The sequence below is a fragment of the Xenopus tropicalis genome, chromosome 3 (genome assembly GCF_000004195.4).
Source record: "Xenopus tropicalis strain Nigerian chromosome 3, UCB_Xtro_10.0, whole genome shotgun sequence".
Lineage (NCBI taxonomy): Eukaryota > Metazoa > Chordata > Amphibia > Anura > Pipidae > Xenopus > Xenopus tropicalis.
This window is the reverse complement of record NC_030679.2, coordinates 118,390,693-118,415,361: the sequence shown is the minus strand read 5'-3', so window position 1 is coordinate 118,415,361 and position 24,669 is coordinate 118,390,693. Positions and strand designations below refer to the sequence as shown.

At 39.7% G+C, this 24,669-nt stretch overlaps 1 protein-coding gene across 2 annotated transcripts in view; it reads left to right on the top strand.

Moving 5' to 3' along the window:
- rasgrf1 (Ras protein specific guanine nucleotide releasing factor 1) overlaps positions 1 to 24,669 on the top strand; it is a 49,675-nt gene that overhangs the window by 10,896 nt on the left and 14,110 nt on the right. The window contains exons 2-12 of one of the 2 annotated variants that reach the window (XM_018092490.2): positions 8,649 to 8,755; positions 11,153 to 11,300; positions 14,746 to 14,835; positions 14,960 to 15,213; positions 15,987 to 16,066; positions 16,222 to 16,415; positions 16,570 to 16,679; positions 19,082 to 19,200; positions 21,877 to 22,037; positions 22,201 to 22,258; positions 23,186 to 23,313. In XM_018092490.2, coding sequence (XP_017947979.2) covers positions 8,649 to 8,755; positions 11,153 to 11,300; positions 14,746 to 14,835; positions 14,960 to 15,213; positions 15,987 to 16,066; positions 16,222 to 16,415; positions 16,570 to 16,679; positions 19,082 to 19,200; positions 21,877 to 22,037; positions 22,201 to 22,258; positions 23,186 to 23,313 — 1,449 coding nt within the window. Of the gene's footprint in view, positions 1 to 8,648; positions 8,756 to 11,152; positions 11,301 to 14,745; positions 14,836 to 14,959; positions 15,214 to 15,986; positions 16,067 to 16,221; positions 16,416 to 16,569; positions 16,680 to 19,081; positions 19,201 to 21,876; positions 22,038 to 22,200; positions 22,259 to 23,185; positions 23,384 to 24,669 lie in introns of those variants that run through there. The other variant, XM_031899261.1, reaches the window with a different exon arrangement.

Genomic DNA, 24,669 nt, shown 5'->3' with positions numbered 1-24,669 from the left:
ATCAAGGAACATAACAGTGGCATGTGGGCAATAGGGTCAGTTATGGTACTATAGTCAATACACCTGGGTTTTTCTTTCTTTTCTCCCTTGATGTTAATGAAAAGACACTTGATTATAGGCTAAAGATATGCTTTCTAGGTCTGAAAAGGGTAGCCTTATTTGCCTTGTCTTCCCTACGTAGTGTCCCCAGAATGGGTTTTTGCCTGGTGCATTTAATAACCAGTTCCCCAAATAAGCCAGTGCACCCCATGCATGTCAGCAACACACGTTTCTTACTTATAATCATAGGAAGCTGTATGCAGCTGTGTCAGGCAATCATGTCAAGTTTAAGTCAGAAAATACACTACCATTACCATAAGGCAGAGTCCTGAACCTTTTTTTTTTTACCCATGAGCAAAATTGAAATGTAAAGAGTTGGGAAGCAACAGAAGCATAAAAAAGTTCCTGAGGGTTGCCCAATAAGTAATTAATTATTTGTTAGCCCCTATATGGACTGACAGTTGTCACATTTGCATTTTTTGTAGTTTTTGATTAAGTTAACCTTCAGAGCAGTGGAACAAAGGGAAGGCATGTTATTTACAAATAAAACAATATTTTGGTTATTGTAATCATATCCCTCAAACTATATATAAACTATAAAGCATATACAGTATAGAAAGTGAGAAAGAATGCTAAGTATTAAAAAGTGACAATAAAATTGTAGTGTCACAGAGCAATAATTACAGTAGGACAGCTGGTTTTCAGGGAACCAGATAAAAAATAGTGTAGGTAGTTTTTCTTTGAACTTCAATATTACTGTATTAATGACGAGGGCCAAGCAGTGCAGCATTAATAAGTGATTTGTGGAGGTGCAGGCTAATTGGCTTTGACTATTTACAGACAGAACCATGGCAAAGTGTGCATCTGGTTAGTATTTAAGTAAAACCCAGGAAGTAAAGTTAGGGAAATTGGTGGGACCACAAGTAATATAAAATGTCTGAAAACCTAAAAACAGGGTATGTAAAATTGTAGTTTTACTGGTTTTGGATTCTGGGGTAAGTAACCCCTATTTGAGAGCTGGAAAGAGGCAGAAGAGAAAGGCAAGCTGCAGCAAAAAACTAAGAAGGAAGACCTGGGGACCCATTTATCAAAATACGATTGCCTCCAAATACAAAGAAATAATATTTTTTCAAAGTTTTCACACCTTGCGTATTTTCGCAGATTTTTTCGTAAATTTGCACAACTTTTTCATACTGTGCGCCAAAAATGACGCGATCGAGTATGAAAGTTTCGGATTCATTCAAGCTTCGGTATCGTGACTTTCCTTGGGCCAGGTTGGAGCTGCAGAGTGCCATTGAGCCCTATGGGAGACTTTCCTTGGGCCGGGTTGGAGCTGCAGAGTGCCATTGAGCCCTATGGGAGACTTTCCTTGGGCCGGGTTGGAGCTGCAGAGTGCCATTGAGCCCTATGGGAGACTTTCCTTGGGCCGGGTTGGAGCTGCAGAGTGCCATTGAGCCCTATGGGAGACTTTCCTTGGGCCAGGTTGGAGCTGCAGAGTGCCATTGAGCCCTATGGGAGACTTTCCTTGGGCCAGGTTGAAGCTGCAGAGTGCCATTGAGCCCTATGGGAGACTTTCCTTGGGCCAGGTTGGAGCTGCAGAGTGCCATTGAGCCCTATGGGAGACTTTCCTTGGGCCGGGTTGGAGCTGCAGAGTGCCATTGAGCCCTATGGGAGGCTTTCCTTGGGCCAGGTTGGAGCTGTAGAGTGCCATTGAGCCCTATGGGAGACTTTCCTTGGGCCGGGTTCGAGCTGCAGAGTGCCATTGAGTCCTATGGGAGGCTTCCAAAATCATGCACTGAAGGTTCAAAGTCAGAAAGGTTTTCCCGCCCTTAACGATTGTTCGGATATGAAAATTTTGTGACTTTCGGATCGCCAATACGATATTATCATGACTAATACGATATTTTCATAAGCTTTTTTTGTGATATTTGCGATCATCAGAAATTATCGTATTTAATCCAAATTTGTGCTTTATGTAATTATATTTTATTCTAATGTTAACAAGGCAATTTGGGGACTGCAGCTACAATTTTATAGTTGGCCTAAGAGGAAATGTAGGATAGAGATATTAGAAGGATGAGCAACATGGCACTTTATACACTTTACAAATTGTTTAGTTGGATGTGCAGGTCAACACAATGAATAGAATAGTATATTGCGATTCATATCCGTTTATTCAGTTATGGCAATGGCAAGAGGAAATGTCCTTGGCAATCTCTCAAAAGGATTTGTACATTCATTTTGCTCAGAGAATTCCTGTGGTAGATCTAGTAAGCACAGTGTTTTCTTTTCCTTCCTTTGTTGATCTTCTGTGCAGGTAAAGGGGCATGGCAGGTGCTGTGTCAGTATTCACTGACCCTGATCATTTTTATGGGAAAAAAGAACACCCCCTATCTGCCTATAATCCCCTCTAATGTACTTGTACAGAGTAATCATGTCCCCTCGCAAGCGCCTCTTTTCCAGAGAAAATAACCCCAACTCTAACAGTCTCACCTCATAGTTTAAATCTTCCATCCCCTTAACCAGTTTAGTTGCAGTCTCTGCACGCTCTCCAGCTCAAAACTGCACTGCATACCATAGGCGGAGGGTGACTTTTTTGTTTGGGGAGGCTAAAGATGGCCCATACACAGACTGACCTATAGCTAATGTGAGACTTAGTGGATTCGCTGCTGGTGTAAAAAATTAACCTCCCAACTACCTCTTGCCGTTCCCACTGACTCCCAGGGATACTGTACAAAAGTGCGGGGGGTGCTTTTTTTTTTTTTACCCTAAAATGCTTAGGATGTAAAAGTATTCATACGTGCACTTCTGTTAGGGGATCTGCAAACATTTGTGTTTGTGATCAGTTAGCTTAAAGGGGTAGTTCGCATTCGAATTCACTTTTATTTTTAATGGTTTTTCAGTTATTTAGCTTTTTTTTCAGCAGCTCTCCATTTGGTATTTCAGCAGCTATCTGGTTGCTAGGGTCTTATTTACCCTAGCAACCAGGTAGTGGTTTAAACAAGAGATGGGAATATGAATAGTTAAGGGGCCTACTTGGAAAAATAAGTAATACAAAATTATAATAATAATAAAATTGTAGCCTCACAGAGCAATATTTTTGGCCCCCATTTGAAATCTGGAAAGAGGCAGAACAGAGGCAAATTATTCAAAAAAATTAATTAGGAAGACCAATTGCAAAGTTGCTAGGAATAAGCCATTTTATAACATACTAAAGGTTAACTTAAAAGTGAACCACCCCTTTAGATGTGTTAATGTTAGTTTTATAGCAAGAAAGGCAGTGGGTACTGACTCCCCATTATATACAGTGAGACGCAGTCCGTATTTACAAACCCAGCACATTATATACAGTGAGAAGCAGTGGGTACAGATGGCAGATATTCAGGCCCTGGCACTATAACACTGGCACTGATACACAGCATTGGCCCCACTGTAACTTACTATAAATGAACAAAACAATGACAAAAATAAAAAAAAAATAGTAAGTGCAAAAAACAACAGCAAATATATAAACACACAATGAGCTTTTTCAGAGGGAAAGAGTTAACTTACCCTCCATCTGTTAGGGTAGGGGATAGATTATAAATTATTATAGATGTCAGGTCAGGCAAAAAACAATTTAATGTCAGCTAGTGATTCTTTAGAACTGTATAGTGCCTGTGTATAGTGCCTGTGTATAGTGCCTGTGTATAGTACCTGTGTATAGTGCCTGGGTATAGTGCCTGTGTATAGTGCCTGTGTATAGTGCCTGGGTATAGTGCCTGTGTATAGTACCTGTGTATAGTGCCTGTGTATAGTGCCTGGGTATAGTGCCTGGGTATAGTACCTGTGTATAGTACCTGTGTATAGTGCCTGTGTATAGTTCCTGTGTATAGTACCTGGGTATAGTGCCTGTGTATAGTACCTGTGTATAGTACCTGTGTATAGTACCTGTGTATAGTGCCTGGGTATAGTACCTGTGTATAGTACCTGTGTATAGTACCTGGGTATAGTACCTGTGTATAGTGCCTGTGTATAGTACCTGGGTATAGTGCCTGTGTATATAGTACCTGTGGGATGAAATCTGCAGCAAAAGTTGAGAGTTGGTTCTTAGGTAAAGTTACAGCTGCAGATTCTTCTTTTCAGTCTTCATTTCTGCACTGTTTCCCGATCCCTGTGTGCATCTGTGCTCTGATTGGTCAATTTTACTGTCTGTCAAGGAAGCTGTGCTCTGATTGGAGAATCCAGAAAAAGAAAGATCCAATCGGAGCACAGCAAAATGGGCTTGAGGAACTCATTTCCAGGACAGTGCAGAAACGGAGTAAGGTGTTTTTTTGTTTTTTTTTTTATGTGCCAAGCAGGTTTGGGGAGGCTTAGCCTACCCTAGCCTTATGGAAAATCCGCCTATGCTGCATACTCAAGATGAGGCCTTACCAGGGACCTATAAAGGGGCAAAATTATGTTCTCATCCCTTGAGTCCTTTTTTTTTACATGCCCTTTTTTATACAAGACAGCACTTTATTTGCTTTAGTAGCCACAGAATGACACTGCCTGAAATTGGACAACTTGTTATCTACAAAAACCCCCAGATCCTTCTCAATTAAGGATCCCCCCAACACACTACCATTTAGTGTATACCTTGCGTTTATATTATTTCTTCCAAAGTGCATAACTTTGCACTTGTCCACATTGAACCTCAATTTCCGATTTGCTGCCCAGTTTTCCAATTTTGGAAGAAGAAGAAGAAGTTAAAGCTATTTGCAATCAGTGTGGATTTCTAAAACAGACTGCATTTGACACTATAGCCTTGCCCTTGTGAAGGGCAGCAAGAGCAAAGGCACAAGGCAGCCTTATAATTTATGGGGTTAATTTACCAAGTGCTGGGGCCCATACAATGGGCACTTGTGTCTGTAGCATTAGTGGGTACAAGCTGCCACTTGAGGAAAGGTGCAAAGTATACCTGCACCCATTTATTGCCCCTTGCCCCATTTCTGACAAAAATGCTATTTTGGAATATTTCTTTGCTTGCCCATTGCCATTACCATTACAGAAGTTTTTTTTTTATTTTTTGCTCTTGTGACATTACATGCAACTGAGGAGCAAATAAGTATCTGTCTATGCTCTGCAGTCATAAAACCTAAAATGTTACAGTTCCAACTAAAGTGAGATTTACTAATATACCATTAGTAATATATATATATATATTACTAATAGGCACAAGTTTTGTAATTGTGTTGTAACATAAATTGGGACAAGAAGTGCACACACAGTTTAGTGGCAACTTGCGGTAGAATTCTGGTTAGAAAATGCTTCATTGTTGATAAAAATCTTTTGCAGTTTACCTGTGTTAGTAACAGAGGCCCATTGTATTTGAAATCATTTTAGTTATCTGTATAGAACCTTCTGTGGTACAATAATTGCAATTAATTAACTCAGGGTATTTTCATGACCCCCTACCTGCCCGAGGGTTCCCTGAACTGCTGATATGTGACATCTTTATTTCAATAAGATCTGGCACACTGACACAAAGATCTAGCTGGTAAATTGCCCTCTACATGGAAAAGTTGGATAACATTGGTAATCATTTTACATTAAATGCGCTGTGCAAATCGGCAATTTAACATGAGGAAGTACTCAGGAGAGCTCATTGTAAACTATTACTTTACGGAGATACTGAAGCATTCTAATCAGTGTTTGTACTTAATTTCTCTGATGTATACATTCTTCCATTGTACAGAACATGTCAGTGCTTTATAAATGCATGTTAATGGGCCTACTGACCTGCATGAGCCAACCTTACATACATTACTTTTATCAGCTGGCAACGGCTTGTAATCTTGCATGGTACCCACCATGCTTGGGACATAACTGCACACTATGGTGCTATACATTGAGTGGTAATACTACATACTCACAGCATTGGCAATGGGCTGTTGATTCACACCAATCTGTTCATGGCTAAAGGTGGCCATACACGTGGCGATCTAACGATGTTTCGTGCGACCATCGGTCGCACGAAACATCGTCAGATCCGCCACACACCGTCAGGGCTGAAACAGCAGATAAGGAGGTAGAAACAATAGGATTTCTACCTCCTTCTGCCGATTCAGCCCTGACGGCAGATTTTGGTCAGGCGCCTTCTATGGCGCCCGATCAAAATTTTCTAACCTGGCCGATCGGCGAGTCGTCCGATATCAGCAGCTTCCTGCGATATCGGTCGACTCGCCGACATGCCATACACGCACCGAATATCGTACGAAACGAGGTTATTTTTAAGCTGGCGTATATGGCCAGCTTAAATTGGAAGAGGAGTTCATGTCAAGTTCTGCTACCAAACCTATGTTCTACCTCCGCTACATTGATGATATCTTAATAATCTAGACCGCGTGAAGAGGACCTCCTATCTTTCCAAAGGAACTACAGCTCCTTCCACCCCACCGAAAAAATTGAAACTGAACTACTCCAAAACAGACATCAATTTCCTAAATACCACAATTCATATAAAAACAATACCCTGGCAACATCCTTTGACCCACAAGTAGACGCACATTCCTCAGAAATGACAGCTTCCACCCCAAACATATGAGGAAATCCATCACTTACACCCAAGCAATAAGAAATAATCGCATCTGCTCAGACTCCACCGATCAGGATACATGGCTGTCTGAACTCAAGAGGGACTTCATCCAACAATGATATAGCCCTGGCATGACAGACATGCAAATAAAGTGAGCATACCCAAGAAAAACCTCCTTAAATACAAACAGACATACAACAATAACCATGCCCCCCCTTGTTGTTACCTATAACCCCATCTGGAGTCCCTACGTAAAACCATAAAGGAACTGCAGCCAATATTCCTTAAGGACAAGAGGCTGCAAAATATATTACCAGAACCTCCACTCCTAGCATACAGGCAGCCCCCCAATTTAAAAGAATTGATTGTGCAAAGCTCTCTACAAGGCCTTGCAGAAAATGGCACATCTCCCTGCCTGCAAAGAAGGTATGAAACCTGTGCACACATACACACAGTAGACCGGGTACCAATACCACACCGCTAACAGGTAACACCAGATAAAAGGTTAATTTACCTGCAAATCAGACAACATTGTATACCTAATAATGTGCTTGAAATGCCCCACTATGGGACTCTATGTGGGAGAAATAGGACAAACACTGTGCCAACAGTAATAACCACAGCATCAAAGATCATCGGGTCACAATATTAATGGGTATCTTTAGGACACAACAAGAGCGTAAGGAGTGGGAATTCAAACTGATGAGACATTTCAACACTTTAGAACAGTGGTCTGAAACCAGTGGCTCAGGAGCAAAATGTTGCTCCTCGTGTCCTCAAAGTAGACGCCTATTTTTAAATGATTGACTTGGAGGCAAGTTTTGGGGGCACGGACATACAGTTTTACTCCAAGTAGTCCATGTGCAGCTACCAAATAGCCAATCGCAGCCCTTATTTTGAATCCTCAAGGAACTTTTTTATGCTTGTGTGGCTCATCAAAACTTTTTTGTGGCTCACAACTAAAATGAGGTTGGGGATCCCTGCTCTAGAATGTGGCCTAAACAGAGACAGGAGTTTTATGTCCAGATCTGCTATCTATAAAAACACAGATACGGACAATTTACATCTCAAAAGACACATTTTGCTTAGTTTGACTTCTCCACACAACAAGGTTCTAATTGTACTAGCATTTGCTTCCTTGGCAGAGTGAAGCTAAATTGTTTAGCTTGGGGGTCTTTATAGGTCATAATTTCCATTTGTAATTTATTTATTACAGTCTGATATGGACTTGTGAAGTGGATAAGATTCAGATCCATGCATTATCCCATCCAATTCCTACTTGTGCACTCTCTTGTGCACCACCCTATTCTGTCTGTGTCACACTATGTGACCGGATATAGGTATCATTTCTACAATACTTCTGTATTTGTGTTTTTTCATTATTTTTGACACTGGCTAACACGGTACTACAGTTTTTGTTTTGTATGTGACCCGATTGACTCTAGACCCCTGGACTATTTACAACCCACACTAATTACTTTTATTATCTCTCTCTATCTGTAACTTCCTAAATTATTGCCCCTGAACACTTTTCAGAGATCTAACAGTATATATGCTGTGCCTTTCTAGCTTTCATTTGTATTTTGCCTGATAAAGGGGCCCTGGTGTTCCGAAAGCTTGCAATTTTTACTTACTCAATTAGCCAATAAAAGGTATCACCTAACCTTACTTTGTCTTTCATTTTTTCAATGGCCAACATAGTACATCTTAAACATCTTAAAACCTTGGGGTGATAAAAACTATGCTTTCCTAATGTCAGTCTGGGTTCTACATGCACAAAGTGCCTGGTGGTGATGTTCTGCAGGAAACTTTAGAAGACTTTCATGTACACCACTAAGTAACGGGAGGCCTGGCAGTTCTGCAGAAGTTATTGGGAGGATGTGTTTAACTGCAGGGAATGCAAAAAGGCTGTAATGTACAACAACAGAGGGTAATAGTAAGCTGAACTATTCTGCCAGGGACCCCAGAATAGATATACCAAGTGTTCTTTCTGTAGGAACATTCCAAGTATTTAAATTATGACAATTGGTAATTTATTGTTCTGCTTCCTCAGTATTATTTTATCATCAACTTCAACCACGAGAACCAGAAACCTCTGGAGCTGAGGACAGAAGATGCCAAGGACTGTGAAGAGTGGGTGACCGCAATCTCACGAGCCAGGTACAATACATGTTTAATTCTTAAGCCATAAAACAAGGCTACATCTCAGCCCACCCTTCACTTTCCACATGCACGTGTACACTAACTAGATATAATTGTGCTACTATTAAATTGTGGACAGTGGCACAAAGAGATTTCCTCTCAACACAGGGCTTTTGCTTTCTGTAGCTGTTTCTTAGCCTTGAAAAATACGAGGAATGGCTCTTTGAATGTGTATGCCATGTTGCCTGTCTATTAGAGCTGTGCACCACCAACAGGAATCCATCCCCCCTGACACACTGGAGAACAGAGGTGCAGGCAAAGCTGTAATAAATAAGCATTTCTTTAAAATAAAGATTACTTGGATAACCTATCACACACATAAGAATCAGGTTTGCAGGGTGTTTCGTACATTACTAAGGGATTTAAAACATGTAATGCTGAGTGGATCCTGGCCTAATATTATAGCTTTAGGCACATATGCTCCATGCAGTTAGTGTAGAATGTCTGCTAATCTAAATGTCTCAAATCTGTAACCCTTAGTAATCTAGTAACCATTAGTATGTGATCTCTATTTGCTTTTGGATAACACTCCTAATTTTATATATATAGTAACCATTGTAGGAGGACTGCAAAATTAAAAAAAGGTGTCATTCACCATTTCCTAACCCCACCATCCAAAATTCCAGCACAATTGCACCCATAGAGTAGCACAATTCAGGTGATAAATATTGCACCGGTTATTAAATAGCTCAGCAGTAGTACCAAAGTGTGCCTGCGCGTTGCTGTGCAGTGGGCAAAGGATGCCCTTTATATGCCTGCTTAATTGCATAATGTTGTTTTAACATGGCAAATTTGCGCTTATTTTTACACCTAGAGATTGCACCCCAAATAGTTAGTGAGGCACTATATCTCTGAAGAGCCTATGAATAGAGCTGCATAAAATGATTTCCACTGGAAAATATGGGGTAGATAATGATGTAAAATATATAGCATATTTATAAAAACATATGATTTAACACCAAGAGAGCATTTTTCAAGGGGCCACTGTTTTGATGCCAGAAATTTACACGGGACTTTGTGTACCTCAAAAATCAGTATTTTACACAGTGATAATGGTGTTCAGACTTCAATGTGCGGTGCATTGTTTGTTTGACAACTTTATAAGTAAGCTCCGTAGTACTTGTTAAAACATAACGGTTCCATGTTTGTTCTTTTCTGTATTCTTTCCGTGTAAGATTAAAATACTTTACTCTGGTGCTGCTTGAGGACTCTGGGATCAGTGGTTTGTAATGGTTAATGACCCATGTGATTTCATTACTCAGAATAACTCTGTGGTTTAACGCTAGTATCTTATATTATATGATATATGATTGTGTAACTTCATTCCCTTATTTAATATTCTGTGTTGTACCTGCTTCCCAAGTGTAGCACTGGAATATTAAATACTCTTGTATGCAAAAGTACAAAAATAGATCTGCCCCTTAGTGTAAGGGATCTCTTATACAGAAACCCATTAGCTCCAAAATGTGGCAATTATGTATTATTTAAGCAGACAATTCTTAATTCTTTGACACATTTTTTGTCTCTCTCTTAATTCTAAAGTTAGCCCAATATATGGGCAGTTTTATGCTGCCAGTTCAGTCTGAATCATCATCTTATCTGGCCATGTATGGCCCGGCTTGTAGGTGCCCAGCTCAGGCAAAGATCTACTCACAGGAAGAGAAGATCTTTATGTGTATGGCCACCTTAAGATATAAGGTACAGGTATCGGACCCCTTATCTGGAAACCCATTATCCAGAAAGTTCCGAATTACGGAAAGGCCGTCTCCCATAGACTCCATTTTAATCAAATAATTCACCTTTTTAAAAATGGTTAGCTTTTTCTCTGTAATAATAAAACAGTACTTGTACTTGTACTTGATTACAACTAAGATATAATTAATCCTTATTGGAGGCAAAACAATCCTATTAGGTTTAATTACTGTTTAAATAATGTTTTTAGAAGACTTTAGGTAGGAGATCCGAATTACGGAAAGACCCCTTATCTGGAAAACCCCAGGTCCCATTCTGGATAATGGGTCCCATACCTGTAGTTAACTTCCATGTTGATTTTAAAACTATCCTAATGAGATTGTAATGTTAAAATTTTTTCACAACCTTTTACATTGTGTTTCACAGTACAGAAAGACCCTCTAATTAAACATCCCCTGGTCCCAAATGTGCCATAAAATAGATCCCATAACTGTACTGGGACAAAGATCATCCGTACTTGAGGCCAAGCTGATTACCCTGCAATAAGTGATCCCATACAGCATTTCCATAACACTGGAGAAAGCTTCTGTGCCTACCTGATACTTCTCTTCCACCATAACAGGCCACTAACCCAGTCTCATCAAGTCTTTTTTTTTGTTTCAGCTACAAGACATTAGTGACTGAACATGAAGCTTTGATGCAAAAGTATTTGCATTTACTGCAGATTGTTGAGACGGAGAAGAAGGTGGCAAAACAGTTGCGGCAGCAGATAGAAGATGGAGAGGTAGAGGTGGAGCGTCTTAAATCTGAGGTAAAAACTTATTGAAGGTGTTAAAGCCACTTGTTAGGCAGCACACAGAGTAGACAGAATTGAGATTCAAGAATTCTATGTGGCCATCTGGGCATGCAAGTAACCTTGCAATCAGTTTTAACAGGGGATCCTGTCAATGTTTTTTGTCCAAACTGAATATTGCATATGTTGATTTACCTTCTTGGTGGGTGAAAGGTGTGTTTGCTAATGAAGCTCATGTAAACTTCCTGTCCAGCAGTCAAAACAAGCAGGACACTGGCATTTAAGGTGCTATACACAGACAGATTTAAGTTGCCAGTTCAAGTCCTTTAGACCTATTCAGCTGCTTATCCACCCCATATGGGGACCCCCCACTGGCCTCCCTGATCCATATCTGGCCTTAAATTGGGCCGGTGCCTTAGAACCAAACAATCTAATTACCCCAATATTGCCCACTCTCTGGCGCATTAATTCTATTTATGCCAAAGGGAGGAAGCGGCAGTAGGGAGCAGGCTTGGGCTGGGGGGGCCACTAGGGCTGGGGCCGACCGTTTTTTTCCCAGTGTCCCACTGGCCCAGTCCGACTTGGCCAACCCTGAGAAATTTTGTGGCCAGGTCATAGTGTCCAATGCAAGTTTACACAGTTCTGAAAAAACCTTCATAAAAGCTAAGTATAAGTAAGCAAGAAGAAAATCAGAAAGCAGTCTCTGGGTAAACACAAAAGTAAACATATACAATGCTTAATTCTCTTTATGGTTGGTATCGTATGTGTGTATGAAAATGTACACAAACTACTCTTCCCTAGTGTGTGTTTATATATAATGTACATTATGTCTAGTATGGGCCGTGTTCTTCCTATTTGTATGATAATGAACTGTGATGGAAATTAAATAGTATTGTATAATGTATGCAGAGGGTTCTTTGTGTGTGTTCTGTGTATGCTGCGGTTGAAGAAGACCTAATGTCACAGCGATGTTGTGTCTGTGTCACAGCTGCTGACACTTTGATGTGTTAATGACAATTATTGGATATAAAAGGATGAAAAATCTGAATATTTATGAGCGGTACAATTTCTGCTAATAAATTCTTTCTTATCAGCAGAAAATTAACCTCTGCCCTTAGGTAGTTATTTTAGAACATTACCTACAGCCTCCCTCCCCTCCAACATCCCAGATTCCACAAAAAATATGAAAATCTACCAGGCAGTGCCACACAAAAGGCTGGAACAAGGTAATAGAAATAATCAGGCTTAACGCTAGAAGCCCTTAATATTTTACCACTTTTAGGTTTCTAAAGTAAATATGGTGGTAATGATCAGCTAGAAAATAATTTGCCATCAATAGTTGATCTCTATGGTCTATGGCACGTAAGTATCTTTACTAAATAGAGTCTATTAATATGCAGTGGAGCAGTGGACAAATATAGGTTTCCTCCCATTAGCAATAGAATGTGCAGCCTGTGCCCACACTGGAGCATTGTTCAGGCATCAAACACAGACCAAGGGCTACTTGCTGTGCTCTCCATTTGGATGTGAATTTCATTACATCATAGTATAGCCTTAGACACTGGGTACAGCATAGAGGCAAGTATTTTGCCAGGCAGATTTCTTTTATCTGCGTATTTCAGTATCTTTATATAAGTGGGAGCAGCCTTGAAGCAATTAAATGGCATCCATCACTGGCCAAATTTTAAAACAAATGATTGCTACACTATACTGGCCAATATTTTTTGAACTAAGCATGAGATTAATCATGCTTTAAGGTGGCTAAACATTGGCAGACTGTGTATGTTAACTTGGCTACTCTTAAAATAAGTGAATGTAAAATTGATAAGAGTGCAATTCAGCTGATGATAGCTGTTACTGGTGTACTTCCATGCGTATTCCCCATACAGAAATTACAACTTACCCCAACCAAAAACCATGGTTCAGCAAGCAGTGAAGTACGGAAAAAATGTAAAGAATGTCACACAGCCTTTAAAGCTGAGGACCCAGTCCTTATTTAAGATTGCTCGGTATGCTCTTGCAAATGCCAATAGATCCAAAAGTTATTTAAACCTTTGCAGATCTCCTAGGTGAAACATATGCAGACATCTTCAATGCTTCCCTCAAGCAAGCCTAAAGGTCCCCATACACGGTAAGATCCGCTCGCTTGGCGAGATCGCCAAGCGAGCGGATCTTCCCCCGATATCCCCACCTATGGGTGGGCGATATCGGGGAGCTTGAAGTTAAAAAAAAAAATAATTATGTAGGCGGCAATGGGGCAGTCGGTTTGGGGACTGCATCAACGAGCCAATGCGGCCCCCGATCCGACTGAATCTTTTAACCTGGCCGATCGATATCTGACCAATTTCAGGCCAGATATCGGTCGGCCAGCCCGCTCGTTTCTGCCCCTACACGGGCAGATAAGCTGCCGAGTCGGTCCAAGGGACCGATATCAGCAGCTTCTATCGGCCCGTGTATGGGGGCCTTTAGTTCCCCGCTGTTTCAAGACCTCTATCATTATATCTGTATCAAAGAAGCCTAAAACTGACGGCCTCAATGACTACAGACCCATTGTACTAAGATCAGTTGCAATGAAGTGCCTTGTTATCTCTAAAGTTTTGAGACAAAAGAAAGAACTTCAGGGAAATAGAAGGGACCTGGCGAATTGACAGATTCGGATTTGTAGCCGTTTAGGCGCATAGTAAATTTCAGAAAAGTCGCAGAGTTTTCCCTCTGCGACTTTTTTTTTTAAATTTGAATCGAGTTTAAAATACAAAATTGATGATTAGTGGTTAAAACTGCTAAATGAATTATTACCTCCACACTTCCATCTTTATCTGATCTAGACATTGCCAGATACAAGAACAAAATCAAGTCATTACTAGCGATCCAAGTCATCCAGGGCATGAACTGTTCATCAAAAACCCAACTATTTTCTTAGGTACAAAAGGCCTGAAAGTATCAAAACTAGAAGTAAAAGGCTATTTAAACTGCACTTACTTAAACACATTCCCCTTAATTCCCCTTTGAATCTTGAAAAAAAATAAAGAATTTAAATTGCAAAAGTGCTAGCATTCTCATCAATTCTCATCAATTTTACATTCACTTATTTTAAAGGTTTACTTATTCTTTAAATAAGTCAACCTGTAATTTGGCCAAAAGATAGTCCAGATGGCTATCTGTTTGGGCTTTGCTCATATCAATCAAGCAGACAGGATCATCCCACCAGTCAAGTACTGCATGGGTTATGGATGTGGTTCTGTTGTCTTCATCGGCCCCATATGGATATTATCATTTGTCAAGCAGACTTACAATCACCTTACCCTGTTACGGCCCACCACTTGGGTGACAAGATTGGTCAAAGATCCATTCCTTTGGCTGCTGTGAGTGCCCAGCTTTATTCAAAAGTAAAGTCATGCAAAACATTTCATTGCTTAAAAGGTCACCCTGTGTTCCTTTAACAATATTCCATGTCTTCCTTTAGATTGCATCATTATTGAAAGACAATGAACGCATCCAGTCAACACAAACTGCAGCCCCAAATGAGGATGTTGACATCAAAAAGATTAAAAAGGTGAAAAAGCTTTAGCCCTTCAACCTAAATTCATTGCCATCTCTTCCATCTCTTTCCAGTTCCATGATATTTACTTTCTTTTGAAGAGTGGAATCCATCTAAACTTCTGCACTTCTTCCTGTAGGTACAGAGCTTCCTGCGTGGCTGGCTGTGCCGCAGGAAGTGGAAGAGCATTATCCAGGATTACTCGAGGTCTCCCCATGCAGACAGCATGCGGAAGAGGAATCAAGTTGTGTTCAGTATGCTGGAAGCCGAGGCTGAGTATGTGCAACAGTTACACATACTGGTCAATAATTTCCTGCGGCCACTTCGCATGGCTGCCAGCTCCAAAAAGCCTTCAATTACTCATGATGATGTCAGCAGCATTTTCCTCAACAGGTAACCATGAATAAATAGATTTATAGCAGAGAGGTTATTTTCAGTTATATACTCTAATCTCATAAATGTTTTTGCTAGATAAACTATGGTCTAATGATATTGCTACAATAAATTATGGGGGTGCTGACCCTTTAGTGGGTCCTGCTAGTGATGTGTGGGTCAGGAAAACTCAACCAACACCGGACACTAACCTGCAAAACCTTAACTCGCACCCAACCCTAACCTCCAAAATCTTGCCATTGGAGGACCTGCACCCAACCCATACCTGCATCTTTCTGCTCTGTTCACTTACTTCTGCAGAGGAAGAATGTACTTCCCCAGTCTGAACCAGACCCACAATGGTTGCTTAAATTTCAAGCCTGACCTAAGGGTAAACATGTGGGTCCTGCGGGTTGCGGGTCAACCTACACATCACTGCAATACTTAGTTTGCCCACAACTCCTATCCCACCCTGGCCACTAACCACACATCAGGTCCATCCTATGGTGAGTTGATTATCCAACATAATCACAAAAGCTAGGAAAGTTTTGGGTTGAGAATTATGTGCCACAAGATAAAATATTATTTTTCTTTTGGCCAAAGCTTAATCCAGCAAGTAGATTTATAAAACAACCCATTAAAAATTTACCATGTGACTACCAGAGGGTATACCTCCTCCCTGTAGATACTCCCATTGGCATTCCCTCTAGAGAGAGGGAGTAGAAATGCCCTGTTGGTAATTTAATAAACTCGCCTTTGCAGTCACAGTCACTTTGTTTTGTGATTTTTTACAGTGAAACCATCATGTTTTTGCACCAGATATTTTACCAAGGTCTGAAGGCTAGAATATCCAGCTGGCCCACACTGGTGCTGGGTGAGAATATGTTGCCTGTTTCTTTTTCACCAACCCCTTTGTGTGAATTTCACAATGTCCATGTCTGTGATACTGTCGCCAGGTACTGTGCCTGCCTGGTTGTACTTGTCACCCTGTCCTACGTGTTCTGGTTCTTAGCTTCTTTCTCTCCTCAGCGGACCTGTTTGACATCCTTCTGCCAATGCTGAACATTTATCAGGAATTTGTGCGGAACCATCAGTACAGTCTGCAGATTCTGGCTCACTGCAAACAGAACCGGGATTTTGACAAACTGCTGAAACAATATGAAGCCAAACCAGACTGTGAGGAGCGGACGCTGGAAACCTTCCTCACATATCCCATGTTTCAGGTCTGTAGAGAACTGGCAACCCATTACCAAATCAGGCAGAAAACATTATTAATTAGGACACAAACTGCTATAACAGTGGATTTAATATTAAGGAACAATGACATTCTGATGGGTGAGATCTGTAGATAAATAACTGTGTATACTTTGCATCTAGATTCCTCGATACATACTCACTCTACATGAACTGCTGGCTCATACACCTCATGAACATGTGGAGCGGAATAGTCTGGAATATGCTAAATCCAAACTGGAGGAGCTCTCACGGTAAGGATTGATGCAGAAACCATATGAAATTAGAGACAAGAGTGGGTCCCAATTCCCAGACCAAAGGGTGGAAAACACTATAAATAAACCAAGCATCTGGCAGTTATTGCTGCTTATGTGATAGGACAGGTGTGATGAGTTGTGGAAATGGATGGATATCACAATGAATGAGCGGAGGGAGTATTAGCTTGATATAATATGCGGTGGAAAGTGGCTTTCATGCTGTTCTTAAATAGAATTAATACATTCTGTACAAATGTCAAGGGAAAGGCAGCTCAGTGTGTTAAAGTTTTAAATAGATAATAGATAGATAATGGATAGATATACAGATACATAGATAGATAGATGATAGATAGATAGATAGATAGATAGATAGATAGATAGATAGATAGATAGATAGATAGATAGATAGATAGATGATGGTTGAATAGATAGATAGATAGATAGATACTGTAGATAGTTCAGGCACCCTTTCAATTTACATTTAGTCAATTTCATAAGTGAAAAGTATTAAACTGCTGCAGGGATCAGTGGGTTAAAAAAACAACATATTTGTAAAAGTTATTGCACTGTTACATTTTGCTTCACCAACTCTTACTTTGTTTTAAAGGGGTGGTTCACATTTTAGTGTTATCTTTTAGTATGTTAGAGAAGTTCTAATTCTAGTTTACTTTTAAATTGGTCTTCATTATTTATATTTTAAGGTTTTTTAATTACTTGCCTTCTTCTGACTCTTACAACTTTCAAACAGGAGTCACTGACCCCGGCCTCCAAAAAAAAACATTGTTGCGTAATGCTACGATTTTATTGTTGCTTTTTATTACTTATCATTCTGTCCAGGCCCTCTCCTGTTCATATTCCAGTCTCTTATTAAAACCACACCCTCGTTTCTAAGGTAATTTGTACCCTAGCAACCAAACAGCTGGTGAAATTCTAAACTGGATAGTTACATTTAAAAAAAAAAATACAAATAATATAAAATGAATACCAATTGCAGATTGCAGACTAGTACTCTCTACATCACACTAAAAGTTAACTTACACGTGAACAACCCATTTAATTGAGGCTCGATAATTGAAATATAAATAGAATAGGAAGTGGTATTCTTAGATACGTTGCAGTTGGAAATCTATTTTTACCCATAAATTAGAAGGATCAATATTGAGTTCTCTTGTTTTGAAGAAGAAGAGAGTACCTGTCACCTAGCTAACCTAGGACATCCTTCATTTCCCTTTCTTCTGTTCTGTCTCTCCTTATAAGTATGGACAATAGTGTAACACTTGTTTGGCTTAATAGGGGTATTATACCAGGCTAGTTGGACACTTAGAGCACGTGTTACATGCAACCCCCTTTCCCAGGAATGGGCCTCCGCTATATGGGAGCTATGTCAGGGCTAGATGATGTAGTTGAACTACAACTCACACTGGTGTTGTGCAATATAATAAGTGATAGGACGCCAGGAGCTCTTGCAGTTAACTGAATGATACTTTATTTGGACAAGGCACATATAGAATAGTGCATCAGGGTATATACTCACAGTCACAGCAGTATAGAACTTGGTCACAGAGAACACAGCAGAAGTGACACTCAAGGTAACAGTATAGCCCACTTGGAGGATATGCAGAGTATTAGCTGTATGCCAGGAATGGATGCCCTTTACTGGAATGGATCCCCTCCAGCCAACTATGGTTCAGGGTAAGGAACTGCCTGAATCCTGCGTCTTAACTGTGGTCCCTGCAGCAAGGCATACAAAGCCTGGGTTATACTAAACCCTTACAGTCTCCTTTGATGGGGCCAGTGCTGCCCTTACTAAATAAGCTATCTATGCTCACCACTCCTAGAGGGTGCTATTACATATGACTGACTGTGCTGGCTTTATCTCATTCACGGGGCCCTGTCCCCGACTTACAAATCAGCAGTTCTCTTTACTGGGGCCTAATTGCCTCAGGCTCAGTGACATGAAGCCTCAGGACAACATCAGCCAAAGAGGAAGACACTTCCTTGTGCCAGACACTATATAGTCTGCACAAGGGGAGTGGTCAACCTGGCTAAACCTATAGGGGGTAGCCTAATACTGTAATCTGAGTGTAGAGGGCTCTGCCCTATTACAACACAGATAATATAAAGGTAGGGGATAACACCATAGGGAACTTAACCCTATGGGTCCCTACAATAGTATTGCTAATTTGATTTCTTGAATAACAGATCAAGATAGTTATTATATAATATATACTGTTCTAAAGTAAAAATATGACATTTAGAAAAGAAAATGCCTGTGCTGTGTAAGTTATGCCATCAGTAGGCACCCACAATTTTTTTTTTTAGCTCTACATTTAGTAGTTTATCATTTGTAGATTTTAAACAAAAATGATACATTACTTTTCTGCTGAATGTTCCCCTAGAATTATGCACGATGAAGTCAGCGAAACCGAGAATATCCGGAAGAATCTGGCAATTGAGAGGATGATAGTTGAGGGGTGCGAAGTTTTACTGGACACCAGTCAGACATTTGTGCGGCAAGGTAAGAAGACTGTCACTGAAGGAATCTGGTACCAAACTGGTGTGTAAAATATTTCTGCCCGTACTCAGGATATGGATGAGGTACCTGTCCTGGCACTGCTTATGGGCCAGTCAGGGATCAAGTGTCAGCGTGCTGCTAAGAGATTGGGGGTTGTATTTATTAGGGATGCACCGAACCCAGTTTTTCCGGTTCGGCCGAACCCCCGAATCCATGTTAAGGGATGCGGGCGAATACCGAACCAAATCCAAATCCTAATTAGCACATGCTAATTAGCATTTGGAAGGGCTAAATGTTTTACACTTCCGTGTTTATGCGGCGACATTAACCCTTCCAAATCCTAATTAGCATATACTAATTTGGATTCGGTTCGGCCAGGACCGTGGATTCAGCCGAATATCGATTCGGTGCATCCCTAATATTTATCAAAGGATGAGAATACAGCTGCTAAAAACTACCATAGGGAAATTTCACAGATCTCTATCAGTTTGCATGGGCTGTTTGGGGGGCATATTTATCATGTAGTAAATATTTAGGGGCACATTTACTTACTCACGAACTGGCCAAATGCGTCCGATTGCGTTTTTTTCGTAATGATCGGTATTTGGCGATTGTCGCAACGTTTTCGTTGCCATTCCGAATGTTGTGCAAAATCTGGCGATTTTTTCGTAGAGTTACTACTTGCGCAAAAAGGCGCGACTTTTTCGTAGCCTTCGCGCCGAGTACGAAAGATTCGGATTCATTCAAGCTTCAGTATGGTGACTTTTCTTGGGCCAGGTTGGAGCTGCAGGGTGCCATTGAGTCCTATGGGAGGCTTCCAAAATCATGCTAAGTCTGAAAGTTTCACCCGCCGCTTACAAGTGCTCAATATGAAAAAGTCGCGACAAGATACGAGCGCATCGTAATGGCTACGAAAAACTTGCGTTTTTTCGCGCAAGTCGTATTGGTAACAAAAAAGTCGCGACAATTTCCGAAAAGTCGTAAAGGCGTCGAAAAAATCGCAAAAATACGAAAAAGTCTAAAATGCCAAATTAAAGGGCTGTTGAATAAAAAGTTAAATAATTGAAAAAAAAATCATAAAACATGTAGACCAATTTTGTCTCAGAATATTAATGGATTCATCATAACTAAAAGTTCAAAACCTGCCTTGAACAGGTGTTATTTCCACGGTTCATTTAGCATGTTGTGCCTTTGCACACACTGTGCCAGCAGGACATATTGATGCCATATTGAATGTTAATTTGCATCCAGATTGATAAATTGCACACCAGTTAGTGGCCATCCCCTATTATGCTGACATTCTAGGTTATAATTCTGCTTTGCAGGTAAGAAAAACATGTACGGTTTGTGCAACCAAACTGGTAAAACCATAGAACAACTGGGATGATGTTTATGCAATAAAGGTGCTTGCGAGGGGACATGATTATATTTTACATTAAAGGGACATATAGACAGATAGTGGGGATCTTGTTTTTATGAGGGGCTTGGATATTTTCTTAGACAGGCAAAATAACCAGGGCTACAGTAATCTTCAGTTTGTCTATCTAAATTAATTTATATGTATGTCTATGTGACAGTATCTATATTTATGTATGTGTATATGTAGGGCTGTGTGGGACATATAACATGTCTATATGTTACATTACATGTAAAATGGCCTTTGCATTGGTTTTTAGCCTTTTGCATTGCACTTGGATTTGTAAATGAGCTTTGTAGACTGGTACAGGTATTGTGTAACTACACCATCTGAAATAGGTAACAGTATTATCCATATAGTGGGCCATTTATTCTGTGTTCTGAGGTTGGATTGAAATAAAATTATGATTTCACGGAGAGAGGAAAACATCATGTCTACAGGCCTCCATCTTACCCAACCTTCAGTGTAATATCTAGTTAACAGACAGACAAGATCTTTGTTGCCGCCTTTCCTTCTGGAGCCTGTCCTGTTTTTATACTTTATTCTGTACACGTGCTTTGGATTTCTGGCTATTAAATAGCATTAGGGCACATATACATATATAAATATAGGGTATATGTAAAATAAGCTTTGATAATACAGTATTCTGCCCTAATGGAACTGGGGCTTTACCTAATTTACTACCTTAATTTGGAAGAAGTGTAGTGGTTGTTGGCTGAAGTTGTGTCTGACTCAAAGTTGTCATTTATAGCATGTTAACCAGTGTTTGGGACTCTTTCAGGTTTATCATGGAATTAACTATTCTAAGCAATTTTAATTTTTCAGTTAATCTTTATTTTTTTATTTTGTATAGTTTTTGAAATATTTGCCTTATTATTCCATTCCAGCTTTTAAATGGGGGTCACTGACTCTGGAACCCAAAAAATGATTGCTCTGTGAGGCTACAATTTTTTTGTTATTGTTACATTTTATTACTTAACTTTTTATGCAGGCATCTCCTATTCAGATTCCACTGGCTCACTCACACAACTGCTTGGTCGCTAGGGTAGTTTGAACCCTAGCAACAAGATAGATGCTAAAATTCCAAACTGGATAAAAAGCTTAATCATTTAAAAAAACACACATAATAAAAAATGAAGACCAATTGCAAATTGTCTCAGAATATTACTCTGTACATCATACTGAAAGTTAATTTAAACGTGAACAACTGCTTTAACTTAGGAAGAACTTGGATATGATAGCTGTGTTTGCACTGTCCCCAGGCTGTCTCATCCAGGTCCCTATGTCAGAGAAGAGTAGGATAACAAGAGGACGCCTTGGTTCTCTGTCTCTGAGAAAGGAAGGAGAACGTCAGTGCTTTTTATTTTCCAAACACCTTCTGATCTGCACACGGAGCTCAGGGGGCAAGTTACATCTCACCAAGGTATGTACCAGTTAACCATATCTAAAATAGGGAGCATGCAAGAGAAATATTATTGTACCCTGGTAGGCTATAATGAGCAGTCTCTGAGAATGTTTTACATAAAGTAGACCAGAGAAGAGAGATATCTGTTATTACCTGTAATGTTTATACTTTTCCTTTGTAGAACGGAGTGGTCTCGCTGATGGACTGTACTTTACTAGAAGAAAATGATGATGATGACAGTGAGTATCACCCAAAGCAGCTGTCTAAACTAGCTATTCTCCATAAGTCCCTAAAAAGTGAGAAACCCTATTTAATAATGAACAGAGCATCATTTCATGTTTTGTAGCTAGACTCCATGGAATGATTTAGAAAAGTGGTCTTTGTAGAGCAAAAATAGCAAAAAAAAAGAGAAAAAAGAGCAAAAAAAATTCAGCTGAAAAAATTCTAAAATAAACAGCTGAATTTATTCACTTCAACTCCTAATTTGATTTTGAAATCTCAGGATTTAAGTGTAGCGATATAATATATGGAACTTAGCATAAAGGAATCGTCCCAAGCACTTGCCTGATGCTAAAAAATTATACTGATTTAGTCAGTGTAAGGCTGGGTTTTCGGGGGCCACCAGGGCACCTTAGTGGTCTTGATCAGGGGTGGAGTGCCCACAGTTCCCAGAGAGACCAATTTATTCATTTTTAGAATTGGAGGGGGGTTTTTTTTGTTTTGTTTTTTAAACTTGATTGTAAAAGAAATAGTAGTTAAACTTGATGTAGTTTTTTTCTTGATGATTAGCATATTTTTAAAAAAAATCTTGATCCAGAAAATCTCAGTTGCACGTTATGGAAAAAAGGCTTGATCAAAGTAAAAATTGCATTGTTCCATTCATTTTTTACAGTTGACGTGTCTCAACACTCCAAGTTTGTAAAACTCGATTTAGAAAATAATTTTAAATTGATTTTTTGCATTTTTGCAGAGATTTTCTCTTTTATTGCATAACCAGAATCACCATTATATCACCATCTTTTCTACCATGTACCATCATACCTTCACTATTTGGTTTAAACCCCCTTATATCATCTCTATCACTTCTAACACTGTATCTATCTTCATACCAGGGTAAGCCACAGTATTATTTTGCTTTCTGACTTGTCTCATCTCTTTCTCTGCAGACAGACAAGATGGGGATCACTTAGACTTTAAAATCTCTGTGGAACCCAAAGATTCTGCACCATTTGTTGTCATTCTTCTTGCATCATCCAGACAGGAGAAAGCAGCCTGGACAAGTGACATAAGCCAGGTCACCAAAGTGGCATCACATTGTCACCATCCAGTCTCCATTACAACCCTTAGACCATTGTATTTCCATGGTACCTCTTCCATATTACATTTGTATTCAAGCTGTTATCTTTCTTTTAGATTATTGCATACACTGAATATCATGCTGTTGGGCCTTTCTGAACTACATACCAAACTCCTCTGTATTGTGGCTGTACTGTATCTTATACTCTAGTCTCACTTTACACTGCATTCTGTGGCTAGTACTTTGTATTCTACAGTATACACTGCATTCTGTGGCTAGTACTGTGTATTCTACAGTGCATTCTGCATTTTGTGTTCTACCCTTTACACTGCATTGTGTGCCAGTTCTTTTGTTCAGCGCCTTACATTGTATTCCATTCACTTGTACTATAAATTCTGCACTGAACACTATGTTCCATGCCCTGCATTTTGTGTCCTGCACTGGGCACTGCATTCCATTTCTGATTCTTTATTCTGTACTGTTAATTGAATTCCATGCCCAGCACTTTGTGTTCTATAGTGTACACTTACTGATTGCACTATTGCCAAGCTTAAAGGGGATGTTACCCTTAATATATGTATGACATAAAGTAGATAATGGTATAATAACAAATTGCCAAATGGTGTTTATCATGTTTTAAATATATTTTAAGTTTTAGAATTATTTAGCTTATTGCTTTGCATCCCTTTGGTTTGAATAACAGAGTAAAAAAATAACATCTATAATAATTAAAAAAAAAAAGAAAATTAAGAAAAACACAAAAAATTATACTAAATGTTTAGTTATCATTTATTTCACTATTTGCACATTTTACTCCCTCTATCTGCATTGCTCATCCTGCATTCCCCTTCCTGCATTCCCCTGTGCTCTTACAGTGGCTTGGCATTCACTTTTCTGCATATCAGGGCTCATGTCCAGTGCACATTCCCCCACAGTCAGTTGCACGTTAAATCACTTTCATTAAAGGTACTTGCATCAAAATGCACTTCTCCCTATAGTTTGCTGGGTGCTGCTCAGTACCCAATAGCACATACTACTAAAAATGTATATTTTTATGAAAATGGTTTATTTAGATGAAGCACGGTTTTTTAATAGAGACCTACATTGTTTGGGGGTATAGTTTTCCTTTAAAGAGCCCTGTTATGTTTTCATTTAGTAAAATGCTTGACCTGGCTGCTATGTTATGTCCAATCCCTGTTATCTGTATCATGCAGAGTGTATTGTCTTTCTCTCTGTCTTGGTTGTTTTCTATCCCTACCACACTGTTATTTTTGTGTCTGCTTTGGTTTGTTATGCCACCCGTATCACATAGTTGCCATATCTTTTTTGTTGTCGCTTTCTTAACCTCCATGT